General features: G+C 42.2%; 1 protein-coding gene across 2 annotated transcripts in view; it reads left to right on the forward strand.

The window, feature by feature from the left end:
* Nucleotides 1-18,776, forward strand: part of atf6 (activating transcription factor 6) — a 331,264-nt gene that overhangs the window by 54,255 nt on the left and 258,233 nt on the right. For both annotated transcript variants that reach the window (XM_067990768.1, XM_067990770.1), the window contains exon 7: nucleotides 9,606-9,820. In XM_067990768.1, coding sequence (XP_067846869.1) covers nucleotides 9,606-9,820 — 215 coding nt within the window. The remainder of the gene's footprint in view (nucleotides 1-9,605; nucleotides 9,821-18,776) is intronic.

Below are 18,776 nucleotides of genomic sequence, written 5' to 3' on the forward strand. Positions count from 1 at the left end.
AAATTTTTACCCTTCAAGTATTTATCCAGTTCCCTTTTTGAAAGTTACTTTTGAATCTGTTTCTACCATCCTGCATGAAACAACCCTGGGTGTTTGACTCATGCCCATTAATGATCCTGGCTTGTACTCCTAGAAAGACCACATGGTTCAAACGTCTAATAATTATTACTTTGTGTATTATTTTTGTGAACTTGAAGTTTCTTGAGAAAGCTTTCTATCGTAAAAGTACACCAGACATTGAGTTTCGAGGGTGCAAATGACAATGGGCTAGTGGAACAAGAGAATGCACGAATGTCCTTTTATAAATTTGCAGTGAAAGTTAAGTACTTGATAACCTAAAGGCGTTTGTAGGTGATACTATGACTGTAACGTTATGTGACAAATATTTAAGAAAAACAGGGTAGCATCTAACATTACCGACAGCCTCAAATGGAGTCTTGATTTATTCCCCTGCGGTCTTTTCTTAAAAAAAATTATGAAATTCAAGTGAGACGATCCGACAGCGAATCAGCCTATCTATTATGTAATTGGTTTCCATGCAATTAAAACAAATTGGGGGGGGGGGGGGGGGGGGAAATCAAAGTAAATACAAGTGCAGCAAAGTACGTACATGAATTCATTAAATGCGGCCATGCAGGAGTAGTAATGTGAAAAGTGCACCAGAAAAACGGAAGTCGGGCTGACTGCAAAGCATAAACAAAAATGAAAGACTGCAGAAAATCTGCCAGGCAAAAGAGCTGGCAACCATCACTGGTGGAAAAGCATCAAATTGGCAGTGAGATAATCAAGGGGATTGGAAAGGAGCAGTAAAGTAGAATATCAACAAACCAAAGTGCCTTCCAAACAGAATTCCACCTCCGCCCATTGAGCAAAAATCGCGATCCCTCCCTTTCCCCCCCCCCCCCCCAACCCCAGCTTAAGTAGATTGACCGACTGCAACTCCACTCCATTCAATGGAAAAAAGATTGAGGACTGAACACCACCAGTCAACTGAAGAAAAGCTCTCCTTACCCAGTCTGGCCTATATATAACTTCTGTCGCACATCAACGTGGTTCAAATGATCAAACTGCCATGGCATCATTTGAACTTATGTTCTCTGGATTGCTACTCCAGTAACATAACCACTAGGCTACCATATCCGAATGCTCCTTAGCTCGCGACAAATTGTTACTCAGTATTGACTGTTTAAAATTTAAATTCGGGATGCAGTACAGCAGCCCAGACTTTTTGGAGCTGGGGTTGGATGCAGAAGTCACAGCTGGTGAGTGGCTGCGTATGATTTTGATAACCACCGCCCCACACGGGAAATGCCAGCCCCACTGAGACTAAAATCTAAGTCCCCGTGCGCACCAAAAAGTTAGCTGCCCCCCCACCCCTGTGAGGCTTGACATTTTAGCAGGATTCAGTATCTGCCTGGAGGACTGCTAAATGCCGATGCCCAACCATTTCGGAATCCACCCATCAGGGAGCAGTCCTTCAGGTCCAGGAAATTCTAAGAATTGAGACTGAGCAGAAATGGAAATTGGCTTGGAGCACAAGTGCACAAAATTGAATGGAATTTACTGGGGCTTTGTTGCACAAATACTGCAGGATAATTAGCAGTGAGATCAGGAAACACTTTATTGCACACAGTGGAAATCTGGAACACTTTTTTTTCCCCTCAATGGCTGGATGCTGGGCCAACTGCAATTTTCACGACTGAGATTGGGGGAAAAAAATGTTTTCAGGTAAACTATTATGGAACAAAAGCGGGTAAATTGAGCTGAAGTAAAGATCAGCCAAGATCTAATTGAATGGTGGAAGAAGCTCGAGGGACTGAATGGATTATTCCTGTTCCTTTGATCCTTTTATAAGTTAATGAGCCTATGTATTGCATCATCTGGCATTGACTTTTCGTGCTAGCGTTTTCTTTGGGCTCATGTTGTACAAACTGCTGCATAGGACAATAGTTGTATGACTTCACTCCTGCATAGCCTGCAGTCACTTAAAATTACCACATAGTTAACAAGAAATGGTTTACGTTTTTTCATCGCGGTGGAATAAAACAGTCAATTGTGGTATGTTGGATCTAGAAACGTTTTGCAGTCCTTAACCGAATGACTGGACATGTGTCGTAAATTTTCTGGTGGCATCCGTTGCCCACTGTGTGTGATATTTGCACGTTGTAGTGCAGTTTGATTTTTGATATTTTATATGTAAACTGCATCACTCGTTATGCCTTAACTTGCATAGCTATACAGAATATGAGTTCCAATTTTGGACTTGTGACTTGCCAAAAATACTTAATTCCTGCGTTGAACTTAATGCCTTGACCACTGGTTTGGTGGCTCAGAGTTATGTTAAATTGAACTGCTCAGATTCCTTCAAAACTTTCCAGCAACGTAATTTATTTCCATGTTTTATGTAAAATTAGATTGAGCTGTTTTAGCCTTGATATGCATGGCAACAAAAATGTTTTTTTTTTCCAAATGACTGGTTAAACTCACTTCAGTACCAAAGATGGAACATATCCAAAAATTATTTCTGGTTTGAAGTGGCAAAACAATGCTGTAGGGCAGAGGGTAATCAGTTTGTTTCAAACTGTAGGTTATTGCAGGGTTTTTTCTTCTCAACTGAAGAAAATATAATCCTGCTTACGAGGCGGAGACTAAGGGAAATTTATTACAGTGCTTCTTCGGTCGTAACCATTCCATCTTTTATTGTGGTTTTTCCGATTAAGTTTGGTTCAGGACTGTTAAGAATATTGCTTCCTGCCAGTGCACTTGGTTCCAGAGATAAAAAGAAAAAATGGCTCAGTTGATTAAGGCAGGCTAGTTAAGACTGAGCAATACAAACCAGTAGGGTCTTAAGTTGGATCCCCAATTCATGTCATGTTAATGAATCTCAGCCATGGGGTTGTTACAATTAACATTGGCGTCCCTAGTTTGGGGTTGGGAAGATTGGCCAGGATTCCTAGCCTGATTATTATCCCGGGACTCTTGCTGGCCAGTAACACAAGATCATTAAGTGGCCAATTGAAAAACAATTTGATTCTTGAGTTTTTTTTTATTCGTTCATAGGATGTGGGCGTCGCTAGCAAGGCCAGCATTTATTGCCCATTCCTAATTGCCTTCGAGAAGGTAGTGGTGAGCCACCTTCTTGAACTGCTGCAGTCCGTGTGGTGAAAGTTCTCCCACAGTGCTGTTAGGAAGGGAGTTCCAGGATTTTGACCCAGCGACGATGAAGGAACGGCGGGATGGTGTGTGACTTGGAGGGGAACGTGCAGGTGGTGTTGTTCCCATGCACCTGCTGCCCTTGTCCTTCTAGGTGGTAGAGGTCGCGGGTTTGGGAGGTGCTGTCGAAGAAGCCTTCGCGAGTTGCTGCAGTGCATCCTGTGGATGGTACACACTGCTGCCACTGTGCGCCGGTGGTGAAGGGAGTGAATGTTTAGGGTGGTGGATGGGATGCCAATCAAGCGGGCTGCTTTGTCCTGGATGGTGTCGAGCTTCGAGTGTTGTTGGAGCTGCACTCATCCAGGCAAGTGGAGAATATTCCATCACACTCATGACTTGTGCCTTTATAGATGGTGGAAAGACTTTGGGGAGTCAGGAGGTGAGTCACTCAGCGCTGGATATCCAGCCTCTGACCAGTTCTTGTAGCCACAGTATTTATATGGCTAATCCAGTTAATGTTTCTGGTCAATGGTGACCCCCAGGATGTTGATGGTGGGGGATTTGGCGATGGTAATGCCGTTGAATGTCAAGGGCAGGTGGTTAGACTCTCTCTTGTTGGAGATGGTCATTGCCTGGCACTAGTCTGGTGCGAATGTTACTTGCCGCTTATCAGCCCAAGCCTGGATGTTGTCCAGGTCTTGCTGCATGTGGGCTCGGACTGCTTCATTATCTGAGGGGTTGCGAATGGAACTGAACACTGTACAATCATCAGCGAACATCCCCATTTCTGACTTTATGATGAAGGGAAGGTCATTGATGAAGCAGCTGAAGATGGTTGGGCCTAGAACACTGCCCTGAGGAACTCCTGCTGCAATGTCCTGGGGCTGAGATGATTGTCTCCAACAACCACGACCATCTTCCTTTGTGCTAGGTATGACTCTAGCCACTGGAAAGTTTTCCCCCTGATTCCCATTGACTTCAATTTTACTTGGGCTCCTTGGTGCCACACTCAGTCAAATGCTGCCTTGATGTCAAGGGCAGTCACTCTCACCTCACCTCTGGAATTCAGCTCTTTTGTCTATGTTTGGACCGAAGCTGTAATGAGGTCTGGAGCTGAGTGGTCCTGGCGGAATCCAAACTGAGCATCGGTGAGTAAGTGCCGCTTGATAGAACTGTTGACGACACCTTCCATCACTTTTCTGATGATTGAGAGCAGACTGAGGGGGCAGTAATTGGCCAGATTGGATTTGTCCTGCTTTTTGTGGACAGGACATAACTTGGCAATTTTCCACATTGTCGGGTAGATGCCAGTGTTGTAGCTGTACTGGAACAGCTTGGCTAGAGGCGCCGCTAGTTCTGGAGCATAAGGCTTCAGCGCTCCAGCCGGGATGTTGTCGGGGCCCATAGCCTTTGCTGCATCCAGTGCACTCAGCCGTTTCTTGATATCACGTGGAGTGAATTGAATTGGCTGAAGACTGGTTTCTGTGGGGATGGTGGGGGTATCGGGAGGAGGCCGAGATGGATGATCCACTCTGCACTTCTGCACTCTTTTACACTCACATGCTGGACTCCGCCATCATTGAGGATGGGGATGTTTACAGAGCTTCCTCCTCCCGTTAGTTGTTTAATTGTCCACCACCATTCACGACTGGATGTGGCAGGACTGCAGAGCTTTGATCTGATCCGTTGGTTGTGGAATCGCTTAGCTCTGTCTATAGCATGTTGCTTCTGCTGTTTAGCATGCATGTCGTCCTGAGTTGTAGCTTCACCAGGTTGGCACCTCATATTTAGGTACGCCTGGTGCTGCTCCTGGCATGCTCTTCTACACTCCTCATTGAACCAGGGTTGATCCCCTTGCTTGTTGGTAATGGTAGAGTGAGGAATATGCCGGGCCATGGGGTTACAGATTGTGCTGGAATACAGTTCTGCTGCTGCTAATGGCCCACAGCACCTCATGGATGCACTGTTCTGAGCTGCTAGATCTGTTCTGAATCAATCCCATTTAGCACGGTGATAGTGCCACGCAACATGTTGGATGGTATCCTCAGTGCGAAGACGGGACTTCGTCTCCACGAGGACTGTACGGTGGTCACTCCTACCAATACTGTCATGGATAGATACATCTGCGACAGGTAGATTGGTGAGGACGAGGTCAGGTAGTTTTTTTTTCCTCGTGTTGATTCGCTCACCACCTGCCTCAGGCCCTGTCTGGCAGCTATGTCCTTCAGGACGCGGCCAGCTCGGTCAGTAGTGGTGCTAATGAGCCACTCTTGGTGATGGACATTGAAGTCCCCCACCCAGAGTACATTCTGTGCCCTTGCTACCCTCAGTGCTTCCTCCAAGTGGTGTTCAACATGGAGGAGGACTGATTCATCAGCTGAGGGAGGGCGGTGGGTGATAATCAGCAGGAGGTTTCCTTGCCCATGTTTGACCTGATGCCATGAGATTTCATGGGGTCCAGAGTCAATGTTGAGGACTCCCAGGGCCACTCCCTCCTGACTGTATATCACTGTACCACCACCTCTGGTGGGTCTGTCCTGCCGGTGGGACAGGACATACCCAGGGATGGTGATGGAAGAGTCTGGGAAGTTGGCTGAAAGATATGATTCTGAGTATGGCTATGTCAGACTGTTGCTTGACTAGTCTGTGGGACAGCTCTCCCAATTTTGGCACAAGTCCCCAGATGTTAGTGAGGAGGACCTTGCAGGGTCGACTGGGCTTGGTTTGCCTTTGTCGTGTCCGTTGCCAATGGTCCAATGCCGGGTGGTCCGTCCGGTTTTATTCTTATTAATTATTCCGGCAATGTAGATGGGAGCCCATGCTTTGCATGTCTGCTCCGAATTACTACTGAAGCTCCTTTTAGGCAGTTGCTCATGTGGTCTGGAATCAGGGGACTGTTGAGCATAAGTCTGCCCTATCCCTTTAATCTACTAAATTGGGCTTTTAGCCAAGTGGCAGAATTGTAGACCCATGGGGGCCTGTATTCTGCTCTGGAATAAGAACGACATTTCGCAGTGTAAAGGCAGGATGCCTCTTCAGGTGCTCAGGCCTCCCGGAATACAACTCAAACAAGTGCTGGTATAAAAGGCTTCATTGTATAATTTATGCATTTTCGTGCATGAGTTGGAAAGTATAAATTTACTTGTCAAGACTCATGGAAACAGATAGACCCAACCTCATGGGGTTGGGGGAATTCCTGATTGTCCAAAGGAATGGGCTGGTAGGATAAAGAAGAAATGGCTCTTAGCTCTCTAGGTCTTTGAGAGGTTAAGGGAAAAGGAGGTGTTTTCAGTCCACTAAACCTCAAAACCAGTGATCAAACCATTAAGTACAACATAAGAATTAAGTATTTTTTTTGCAGGTCACGAGACAAAAGTTGGAACTCAGTAATCCAGTGGACTAAATCATATTCTTTATAGTTGAGACATAACGAGTGTTAGCGTGGATTTTGGACTGTTGAATTAAAGGCAATGATGAAGTGACTGATGGGTACATAACAGTGGCATTTACCCTAAAACCACACTGAAATGCGCTTTGTGTAGATTAGACTAACCTTAATTAAAGGCTTAAATATAACACTTGACTACTAATAAAATGGACACTATTAAAACAAAATGGATTCTATTAACAAAGGGACACGATTTTTATTTAATCGTGTCCCTTTGTTAATAGAATCCATTTTGTTTTAATAGTGTCCACTTTATTAGTAGTCAAGTGTTATATTTAAGCCTTTAATTAAGGTTAGTCTAATCTACACAAAGCGCATTTCAGTGTGGTTTTAGGGTAAATGCCACTGTTATGTACCCATCAGTCACTTCATCGTTGCCTTTAATTCAACAGTCCAAAATCCACGCTAACAACGAGTGCGGCAGGTTACATGTAAAATATCAAAAATACCAAAACGTGTCTTCAGAAAGTTGAACTGGATATGGTTGCTGATTGAAAATCCCCAAAATTTCAAGACGTTAAACATGTAGTAATCAATGAATTAATTGAAAAAAAACTGCTCTTCAGAGGCTTGTGCAGTTAGATTGGTTGTATAGTTAAAAGATCACAACGTGTGTGTAACGCTATCAATTCATGAATTAAAATGACTTGTGTTTAAGCCAACAGTTGTCAATCCAGCACGTGAATTTGTAGTGGGTTTAAAAAGTACCACTCCTGGAGGATGCATTCAAAGTAACTTGGCCCAGGTTCTGTGGTTGCTGAATCATTCAAGTGAATCTATTTTGGTAAATTGGATGTTGTCGTCATTTGTGTGCAGTGGCTGGGACTTAATAATTGCTGGTCGTGTTGATCAAGGCTTCTAATGAGACTTTGTGACTGATTCTGGAGTTTTGGTGGGAAGTGGGGGGGTGTTTAGCGGGAAGAGTAAGTTAGCTTGTGAGTTAATCTTCAGTTGGGTCAGATGCAGTCTACTGTACCTGATTTGCTCACAGATACCTTACGATTGCTGAAATCCTTGTACCATGGTTAAATCAGGAAAATAGTCTCCATATATGGAGACCCATTCCTATTGGGTACAAAGGTTCATGGCTACTTGAAAATGCAAACAAATCAAAAAATTCTGATGAGTTTTGAAGTGGAAGGATCACGGCTGAATTTCAACGTTCTTTTTGAGGTCGTCCACCTTAAACATGAAGTCACATTCCAATACAGAAGCAGTTGGAATCTATCCCTTTCTTTAAGCTACATGCCCTCACCGTGCTGGTAGTTGTTAATTGCCTGCAGAGGAAAGGTGGACGAGAGAGTTCTTCCTTGCTGCACATGCACACTTCCTAATGTATTGTTGGAGGTCTGAGAGGAGACTCCAGGCACAAAGATGGCTAACTTAGCATAGCCAAGAAACAAGGAAGATAGTGAATTGAATCGGTAAACTCAGCAAGATAAGTAAAACTGTGAAACTGTGGATTTTTGGTTACAATGATCATGGCTGCCCTTCTACAAAAATTTGATAAAAGAGAAAGCACGAAGACATGGCAGAAGGGTCGGTAACCGAATTTAAGGTGATTGGCAAAAGAACGTGAGGTGACTTGAGGAAACCTTTTGTTACGCAGTGAGTTGTTATGATCTGTAGTGCACTGCTGAAAGGGTGGTGGAAGCAGATTCAACAATAACCTTCAAAAGGGAATTGGATAAATACTTGAAGGGAAAAAAATTACAGAGCTATGGGGAAAGAGCAGAAGAGTGGGACCAATTGGATAGCTCCACCAAAGAGCCAGCACAGGCATGATGGGCCAAATGACCTCCTCCTGTGCTGTATCATTCAATGATACATGGCCAAATTATCCCAGCATGAGATTTGATGCAAACCTCATGTATGAGAAGCATCTCGTTAGGATGAGTCGTTGAACCTGGAGGGCATCTGAGAAAGTCATGGAATGGCCATCTTAAAAAGACTGTCTTCTGAAGAAGTAGTTTCGTGGCAGTAATAGCAGATTGGCTACCAATCAGTCTCTTTTGAATGGAAGGTAATTATCAGCAACACCATCATTTTCATCACATTTTTTTTCCCCACTTTGAGAGATATTACCTCAAGCTTTTAAAGTCTGGGCTCGCAACTGTGATTGGGGGGGGGGAGGGGATTGGAATGCAGTACTGAGTGAATTTACAGAGCAGAAAGATGATGATTCTGAAACTGAGCTAGGCTTTTTATTTTATAAACCTAAAATATAGTTCCCATTCTAGAACTAATGTAATGCGGATGTTTTAATCCTTCAGTACTTGATTCGCTTCAAAAACCTTGTTGCAAAGCAGAAACATTATTGTCACAGAAAATGTGTACGTTGCTTACTAAGAAGTTTTAAGCTCTCCAATGTTTGTGACTGTTGCAGAAAATCTTTTTTTAAAAAAAAGCGATTGTATCAGTATTTTGCAACAGATTACTCAGGCATTTGGGGAATTTTTCAAGTGATAGTGGGGAATGAGAGTGCACTTTTTTACTTGTTTTTCTTCAATAAATTTGGCTGTTTTGACCACTGCAATTTGCAAATTAGGATAATGAATCCTAAGGGAATTATTATGTCCAACTATTATGCCGTCAGAGGTTACAATAATATGCACAAAACATACTGTATACTTGAAGATGGGTCTTTGATGTAAATAAATCTTTGGTACATTGGTTTGCAGCTCGTGTTTTTTGTTTCGGATTGAAAATCCACTTTGGGCGTTATGGATGCTTAATCTCAGCTATTGCCAATAATCTCAAATGCATAGATTTGAACTAAGATGCTTTTCAGTCAGATTTTATTGGATCAGTTTTTTTATTAATGTTGTGATGGGCTTGTTTTTTTAGCTAATTTAGATTAACGCAAGTACAGAATGGTCCAGATTAATTAGATCTTTCATAGAACCCCCTCAACATCTGTAAATCGATGGACTGAGGGTACAGTTGTTGTATCATAAAATTGTGTTTGTTCAGTGATGCTTGCCTGCTTTGTTCTCTGCCTTAGGTCAGCCTATTGTGGTTCCTCAGCCTGCAGTGGTACAGCTTCAGCCCCAAGGTCTTCTTAATTCCCACCCAGTTATAAACATTGTTGGTGGATCCAGCCACATTAGCACAGTTCCAGTGAGTGCGAACAGCAGCACGATGAATGGAAAATCTCCTGTGACAAAAACTGTCATCCCAACGCCTGTACCTGCTGGAGTCAGCAACAAGAAGTCAGATGTAAGTTTTACTTTCTTTTGTGCTCTTGGGAGATCTTTGGAATACTCTGTTTTCTTTGATCAATTCTGTAGCTGTTGTCATTTATTGGTGAGGCAGGTATGGTTTGAGTTTAACTCCTGCAGATGCATGAAGCTGCAGCCTGTGAACCATCGCAGTCTGTCCAGGCAGCTCAAGTTATCTTGGTGTTTATATTTTTTTATTCATTTGAGGTTTGTCCTGTTTGAATTTAGTGGGCCTGGAGGACTGATATTAGCACTATTGCCTTGTTGCTGAATAAATCCTAAGTAAGAACAGGAAGATCTGGTACGATCTGTAGCTTCAGATAAATGCAAATTAATATAATGTTGATTTAATCCAAGCATGTGGCTCTGATACATTAGATACCATGTTTGTTTGTTGGCTGAAACGCAAACACCTTTTTTTGCTACGATTCTGTGATTTCAATCTTTTGGACTCGAGGGGAATCAAGGAATATGGTGATCGGGCGGGAAAGTGGAGTTGAGGTGGTAGATCAGCCACAATCTTATTGAATGGCGGAGCAGGCTCGAGGGGCCGTAGAGCCTACTCCTCCTGTTTCTTATGTTCATAAATCTTCCCCACGTGATAGTAATTCACTTCATGCTAGGACACCTGCCCAGGTCCCAGTGAGGCACGGTACTGCTGCCTGGAGGTTGCAGGAGTCTCGAGGTTGCTGCCCCTCCCTGCCTACGCTTGCCTAAAACACATGAGAGGTGGGTAAAGAGAGAAAAAATGAGAATCAAAAGAATTTTAAGAGGAAAGTTAGGGCAAACAGAATGGAGGAGATGGGGGAAAGGGAGAGTTAAGGAGGAGAGGCGAATGCGTGAGAGATTGTGAAGGACGTGGGGAGAGGCTCATGCGAAAGAGAGAACAAATGGAAATGAGAGGAACAGGAATGGAAATGAATGACATAATTGGCATTGTCCAAGGACTGCTTTTAATCATGAACTCTGCCTGACTCATGTGATTTAATCAACTGTGTCACACTTATCAGTTGTGACACATGTGATGTTCCCATGGTAAGTAAATCAAAGAACTGTGGTGTTTTTAATGCATTCTTTTTTTAGATTTGTGTTCTGGAAGTTTGTGTGTTCCGATTTACAAGTTTTTTTTCGTTTAGCAACCTTAAGTACTGAGTTATTTTGATTGAACAGATAGTAGTAAGAAAATTATTATGCAATCTCAAATAAAATATGGTGTGTCAGCAGGTGCATTTACGCGACATCTATCGTGCTGATGTGAAGCGGCTTCCCTTCGCAGTTGTAGTGTAGATGCAACCTGAACCTAGAGTCATGGGCCCGCGAAGCGGAGTTGGTGCTGGTTGGCGCTTTAACTCCTAATTTGCACTACGCAAGTTTAATGTCGGTGTGCAGTTAAAACCACTCTTCATGCGACTAAGTTTGTAGTGAAAGAGGCTCATACTTCCTTCATAATCTGTCAGCATTTCACAAGGTAGATATGGATGAGGTCAGGCTTTTGACCATTTCAGCTTATCCATCCAGAAAGAACTTCTGGTCTCCCCATCACGACATGCAGCATTTTCTGAAATTATACCAAGGTTTTTGCCTCCACTTGGAAGTCTGATCCACATATTGATTACTTTTTGTGTAAACACGAACTTGTTCACATCAGTCCTAAATTTGTCTTTCACTCGTATTGACTCGTGCTCCCTTGTCCTCTTTCAAGATTGAGTTTGAAGTCATGTTTTGGATTCACCTTTTCTATCCCATTTACCATCTTGAGTACTTAAACAGAAACTTAAGCTGAAAAGCCTAAGTTTCTGCAACCTTTCCTTATAACTCAGTTCCCTGACACTAGGAATCACTCTCCTACCTCTCTTCTGCACTTCGTTCAGGCACTTTGTTGTGTCTTAGTAGCAAAATTCAAGACATCTGACCAAAGAACTGCACAGTTTGAACATCACTTCTGCTGATTTGTACTTGGCTTGGCGATATAATTCAGCAGCCCGGTTGGTTGGTTAAGTTCTGATTAATCACACCTAAACATCAGCCTTTTCTTTTTCTGTTGTTATATTGGAATTTAAACTTACTTGTTACATAGTGCACTTTGTAGAATTGACTTCCATTCATCTCTTTGGAACAAATGAAAGCATGCTCTGATCAATGTTGAAGTATGTCAAGTTTTCATAGATTTTTAACTCTCCATCCCTCTCCAGTCTGCGGTCTCAGCAGTCCTACTGTAAATAATTGGACTTCAGGCTTTTGCTGTTAAGTTTTTTTTTGTGTTATGAAGGGCAGCTTTTAACTCTTACACAGTTTGTTTACATCTATTGTACAGCTTTAATGCAGAACTGTTCCATGAGCAGGTTGTGATATCCGAACTGGACTTTATAAACTGAACAGCTGGGTGTGAAGTGATGTGCAGCTGCTGTTCAACATGGTACTCATCAACTCAGCTTTGTTACAGCATGCCCAATTTAACCTTATTGAAGTTGTTTGTGGAGATAAATTGGAGGCATTGATGTCGTTCCCTGACATCTGTGGAGAATAACTATCTTTATTAATAATAAATTGCTCATATATTTCTGGGTCTTCAATTGTGAAACTATTGTGCTACCCCAGTCATCCAACTGCGAAAAGGTAGTGTTGTCATTTAATGTCACAGTAAACGCTCAGAAGATGCTCAGTTGCAAACTTGAATGCAGAAGTTGTCCCACAACTAAGAGACAGCCAGTGAAGTAGCAGTGCCTCTGAAGGCCACTGATGGGGATATGGTATTGAGCAACTGTAAAGTAGTACATCTCCTGAACCATTTCTTGGCATCTGTGTTCATCGAAGAAGATACTGACTCTCTCCTGGAAGTGAGGGTTGATTTTCCAGGAAAGGAGGAGGACATTTTAAGGACAACAGCAATTACTGATAAGGAAGTGATTGAAACATTGAAGGCTGCTAACATCATTAATTTTAGGAGAGTGTCGGACAGGCATTTGTTGAGGAAAATTGTTTGAGGGATACAAGTAGTGAACTGGGTATTCTGATTGTGAACTCTTGAGGCCAACCAAGTGGACTGGAATGGTTTTCTTTGGTTTTGTAGATTCTCAGTTATTACTGCAATGAATTAGTTATCCAGTGAATTTGTCAGTAATTTATTTAACACAGTTACTTATGGTTTCTTTCACTGCACTAATTAAACATACCTCCTGTGTGTTTTATGTCAAGTGGCTGTCACCTTTCCCTGGAAGATTTTAATCCCATTTTTGTAACCTGTATCCCATTTGCTTGGTTTAAGGTAAAAAAAAATTGAGCTGCAGTTTATTACAGCCCTGAAGGAGCTGATCTGAATTTCCAGCTGTATGTCATTCCATCAGAACATAACATTTTAAAACATGTGTGAGTCAGTAATGGAGCATCAACCCCTACTTATTTTCTTTCCTGAACTGTCAGTTTTCAAGTATCAGAACAATATTTTCAAATACTGAATGTTAAGTATTGAAAACATGGCAATGAGTTTTTAAAAACCTTCTTACAGGACAGTGAAAATGATAACTGGTCAAAAACATCCTCTCAGCTTCTAGGTTAGAGCTTTTTAATCAAGTTATAATCTTTGTTCGTACGGCATTTGCTGTGGCCTGGCAGTGAAATGAAGTGAAATAAACTCGATGATAAAAACATTTGAACCTGCTGTGCTGTTTGTTGCTGTCTGCCAGGACATGTGCCATTGGGGGAGAGAGGAGGGAAGTTTGCTCACCTCAAACTTATCCTGCAGACACGTACAATACTTGGTTGGAATAGATCTCAAGAAGGCCACGCCTTAGGTTGAAATGGTGAATCCACTGGGAGCTTTGCGATTTCAATCACCCTTGAGTTTTCCATGCTTTGCTTTTAACCATCATTGGAATGGTTTTCATTTTATTTAATCTGTTGTAAAATGTAGAAAAGGGGAGAGAGTGAGATGAAAGTTCAGTTCATGGTTCGTGTGATATTCATAAATAAGTTGTGCTTCGCTGTTGTGATTTGTGATCCTTTCCTGTCATCTATAATTCTGTGCTCTGCCTGCAGAGTTTTAATTTAAAACTTTGTTTTTGTGGACGTTGAACAGATTTTCTTGTTTGGGGAACATTCCAGAGTGGCCTAAAGATTGGAAGAGTGTTTATTGCAGATAATTCAGGAAGAGTTTTGTAGGGGATTAGAAGAAATTCTAATTGATAGGCCTATAACTCCTGAGCACGATAGATGAAAACAAGCAACATTGGTCCATCAGAAGAAGAGCGTGCATGTAACATACTGTGTCTGGTCAGTGTTTAGGATTCCTAACGTTGGGAAGAGCCCACTGATGGCAGTCAGGAGTGAGAACTCATCAGCTGAGTTACTTTTGGTTTCTCCTCACTCTTCTTGCTCCCATCTCTGTCATTTTCCAGAGAAGCTAAGGCCATGTTTAATGCTCACCGTTGGCCTCACTGACATTGGCCAAGTAAGAGTGGACCAGCTAACATAGTTGGAGTGTCAGTTGGAGTATCTAGACGCTCAGGGCTGGATCTTGCTGGAAAATGAATAGTGCGTTCATGGCGCACTCCATTATTAATGTGCAAATCGGCCAAGACGTTCAGGCGATTAAGGGTTACGACGTGAGTTGTGAATCACCAGAACTTGCTGGTCAGTTTATGCTGTTGCTTTGCGAAAATGGCATCTCGCCTTTAGCCTCCTCGTTATTTTTAAGAACTTGCTGGATTTGCACATTAATTGTCCATTAAATTTGCCACAGAAAGTTAAGTCTGGTAATTAAGAGCTTAATTACTTTTTTAATAACATAATTGTCAATGCAATGCTAATCAACCTCTCTGGTCCAGATTGGGAACAGTTTGATGTGTTCAATCTCATTCCTACATGCAGTCAAATGTTAGAGATTTTAAAGATGTAAATTTCAAATTTTAAAATGTTTTTCTTTCTTTCCCTTTCTGTCTCTTTTTTTCTCTTTCTCAATCCAATCTTTCTTTTCCTCACTTTATTTCTCTTTCTGTAGATGATTAGACCATATTTCACCCTCCTTCTCAGTCGTGCCTCTGTTTCTTCCTTAATCCTTAAATCTCATTGGTTAAGGAGATACACTGTTGGCCGCACAGTTGACTAAGGTCCAGGTGCCCCATTGCCCTCGCCACTCTGTTATTCGCTAACATTTCCAGCAAGTTACGGTGCAAAACATTTTCGAGCTGATGGGTGCAGGAAAAAGTCTTAACTAACGGCGTACACCACGAGATGCGCCTCCAGCAAGATTTGTGTTTCAGTTAATAACAAGTCTGGGTCTTGAGTTCTTTGATTTCCTTTTAAGACTTTGCACCTTGACATCAAAAGCACAGTGATCAGTGTTGGTAGTTTGAGATTCCAATTTAAAAATAACTGAAAGGATCTGTGTAACTCAGGATTAGAATACTTCCATAGCACTGAGTCTGACCTGTTAATAATTCTTATTAATTCTGCAAGTTTTGCCAGCGAAATCAACATGTGAAAAAGTAGTGTTTTTTTTAAAACGCTGTCTCCTCCGAGTATGTAAAATGCTGTTTGCTTCTTGTAAAGAAATGACCATTTTCCAATATGTACCTTTCATATTCTGATACATGGTAACAAGTTGCAGTAATTAGTTTAAGGTGAGCAGTCCGTGAATATAATTTTTTTCCCCTTTTTTTGGGTTTTGATTTTTTTTGTGGATATTTCAAGAGAATAATAATTTGTAAAATGAGTGAATCCTGGCAGACAAAGATTGGGCAAAGTATAGGTTTCATTTTAGAATTTGGTTGCTCTCCAGTATTGTACAGAAAGTACTGTTCTGGTGGAACGTCCACACTGATTTATTAGATCATTCTAAAGAATCAAGGTACCCTGAACTCAAGCTGCAATTAAACCGAAGCAGAACTCATTGTTCATTTAAAAACTTGCAGTAGAGCTGAACAGAAAATGTTTTGACTTGATTAGCAGAACAGCAGTGCATAATTGCAAACAAAATTGGGACTTTCTATTGTTGTGCAAATGAATCAGAAAAACTGGATAAAATGCTCTTCAATAATATCGTTATTTTTCTTATGAAACAAGATGATATGTTCAGACAATTTGCACCCTATAAATGGGGTAAATTAAATTGCTTGAAAATTTTTGAAACTCTTTCCCCATTTTTCCTTGCTGACTATGGATGAAAAGTTGATCATTTTATGCTGTAGATTCTGCTGTGTGACCAGATATGATTATGATTTGGGCTTCTCAAGGTACACTTTCTCGTGCCGAGCATCAAAGCCCTGTGGGCAAACCTATGCTTCCTATGAACTGCCCAGAAACTTAGTGCGCAAAGTAGTTTAGGATCTTGTGCTGTGGTCATACCACAGAACCAAACCAATTGTTGTCTGGGGATTACATGTCGGATTTCCAATATGCACTTGCGTCACTGTCTTTAAGATTATGAAGGGGTTTGATTGGGTAGACGTAGAGAAGATGTTCCCACTTGTGGGGAGACCAAAACTAGGGGCCATAAATATAATATAGTCATCAATAAATCCAATGGAGAATTCAGGAGAAATTTCTATACCCAGAGAGTGGTTAGAATGTGGAACTCACTATCACAAGGAGTAGTTGAGGCGAATAGCATAGATGCATTTAAGGGTAAGCTAGATGAACACTGAGAGATAGGACTGGAAGGATATAATGATAGGGTTAGATGAAGAGGGGTAGGAGGAGGCTCGTGTGGAGCATAAATGCTGGCACACACCAGTTGGGCCGAATGGCCTGTTTCTATGCTGTAAATTCTATGGAGTGACTGATGTTGCATTACAGACGTTTCAGTAGCATGCTAAACCACTGCACCAGTTTATTCATAGATGGTCACTTACAGTAAGAAGCAGTAACAGCGAGTTGTTGGTCAGTTCAAGAAACAGAGCAACTTGGAAACCGTTCATGAAAAGGTTAAACGGACAAATCAGTCCTTTGCATTTTCTTTGGCTTTCTTTGCAGCTCTTTCAACAAAAGATAGACAGATATCCTTGGAAAATAATCAGCTGCCCAATCCCTAACATTTTCTAAGAATTACGTGGACATTCCTACCTCCGTGGTTGTATTTTGCCTCCTCGTTAGTGCAGCCAAGTCAAAACCATAACTAAATGGTATACCAAAAATGTCCAATCCTTATACACATCAAACCCTTCCACATACAGTCTTGTATTAACACAGACACTTCACACAAACTCTGAACATCAGGTTCTGTAACACATATACAATGGTATGTGAAGGACACCAAAACTATGTGATAAATGCTATCTATGCTAGGGATATCTTATATGTGATGTCCCAAAGCGCTTTACAGCCAGTGAGGTACTTTTGAAGTGCAGTCACTGTTGTAATGTAGAGAAACGTGGCAGCCAATTTGCGCACAGCAAGGTCCCACAAACAGCAATGAGATAAATGACCAAATAATCTGTTTTAGTGATGTTGATTGAGGGATAAATATTGGCCAGGACACCGGGGAGAACTCCCTGCTCTTCTTCGAATAGTGCCATGGGATCTTATACATCCATTTGCAAGGGCACACAGGGCCTCTGTTTAACGTCTCATCCGAAAGACGGCTCCTCCGACAGTGCAGCACTCCTTAAATACAGCATTGGAGTGTCAGCCTAGAATATGTGTTCAAGTCTCTGGAGTCGGGCTCGACTCTAAGTCAGAGGCAAGAGAGCTACCCACTGAGCTATGGCTGACACCTTTTGATAAGTATGTTCATGTTTTGCTCAGTTTGTGTGCATTCCAGTTTTTTTTTAATATCAGAAATTGGTCACTTTCTGAGTCCAAAAGTATGGAAGTCATGATTAACCTTTATAAAACACTGGTTCGGCCACAACTGGAGTATTGTGCCCAGTTCTGGGCACCACGCTTCAGGGAAGATGTGAATGCCTTCGAGAGGGTGCAGAAGAGATTTACTAGAATGATTCCAGGGATGAGGGACCTTAGTTACATGGATAGACTGGAGAGGCTGGGGTTATTCTCCTTGGAAAAGAGTCGGTTGCGAGGAGATTTGATGGAGGTATTCAAAATCATGAAGGGTCTAGACAGATTAGATAGCGAGGAACTGTTCCCATTGGCAGAAGGGTCAAGAACCAGAGGACATAGATTTAAGGTGATTGGCAAAAGAACCAAAGGTGACATGAGGAAAAACGTTTTTACACAGTGGGTGGTTAGGATCTGGAATGCACTGCCCGAGGGGGTGGTGGAGGCAGATTCAATCATGGCCTTCAGAGAGGAACTGGATAAGTACTTGAAAGGAAAAAATTAGCAGGGCTACGGGGAAAGGGCGGGGGAGTGAGACTAGCTGGATTGCTCTTGCGTAGAGCCGGCGCGGACTTGATGGGCCGAATGGCCTCCTTCTGCGCTGTAACCTTTCTATGATTCTATGATTGAGCCTGTTTAGACCACTTCCCCACAGGCAACATTTGAGCAGGCAAAGGTTAAAGTTCTGCTCTGCTCCGTTTTCCTTTTGTGGCCTTAAAGGGGATGATTTAAATTAGCTCCACCGTAGCTTCCCACAAGGCAGTCCCTTTATACCTCCCCTCACCTCTTTCGAGATTACGTGGAAGCTAACTGGTGTGGTTGAGGGATGTTAGTCTCTGAAACAGCAATCAGGACGTGTTCATTGGTCTCCTGATGCTTTAGATTGCCAGCTTGTGAATTAGCAAAGGGCTGTCATTACCCAGATAATCCCCTTGTGATATTCATTATGTGTTACATTGTATAATGCTCCTGCTGTTAGAAACAGCCTACTTGCTGCAAGAAATGCCACGACTGATCCGTTCATTGTAAAATCATGACATGAGGTGGTAATTTGTTCACGGAGGAGAAATAGGCTAAAATTTCAGTGAAGAAGTGCAGGAAGCGGTCTTTCTCGAAGTGTAGAGTGCACAGACTCATCAAAGCTCACGAGCGTACAGACAGATACACTACTTCAGTGACTG

This window comes from Heptranchias perlo, chromosome 9, assembly GCF_035084215.1.
Source record: "Heptranchias perlo isolate sHepPer1 chromosome 9, sHepPer1.hap1, whole genome shotgun sequence".
Lineage (NCBI taxonomy): Eukaryota > Metazoa > Chordata > Chondrichthyes > Hexanchiformes > Hexanchidae > Heptranchias > Heptranchias perlo.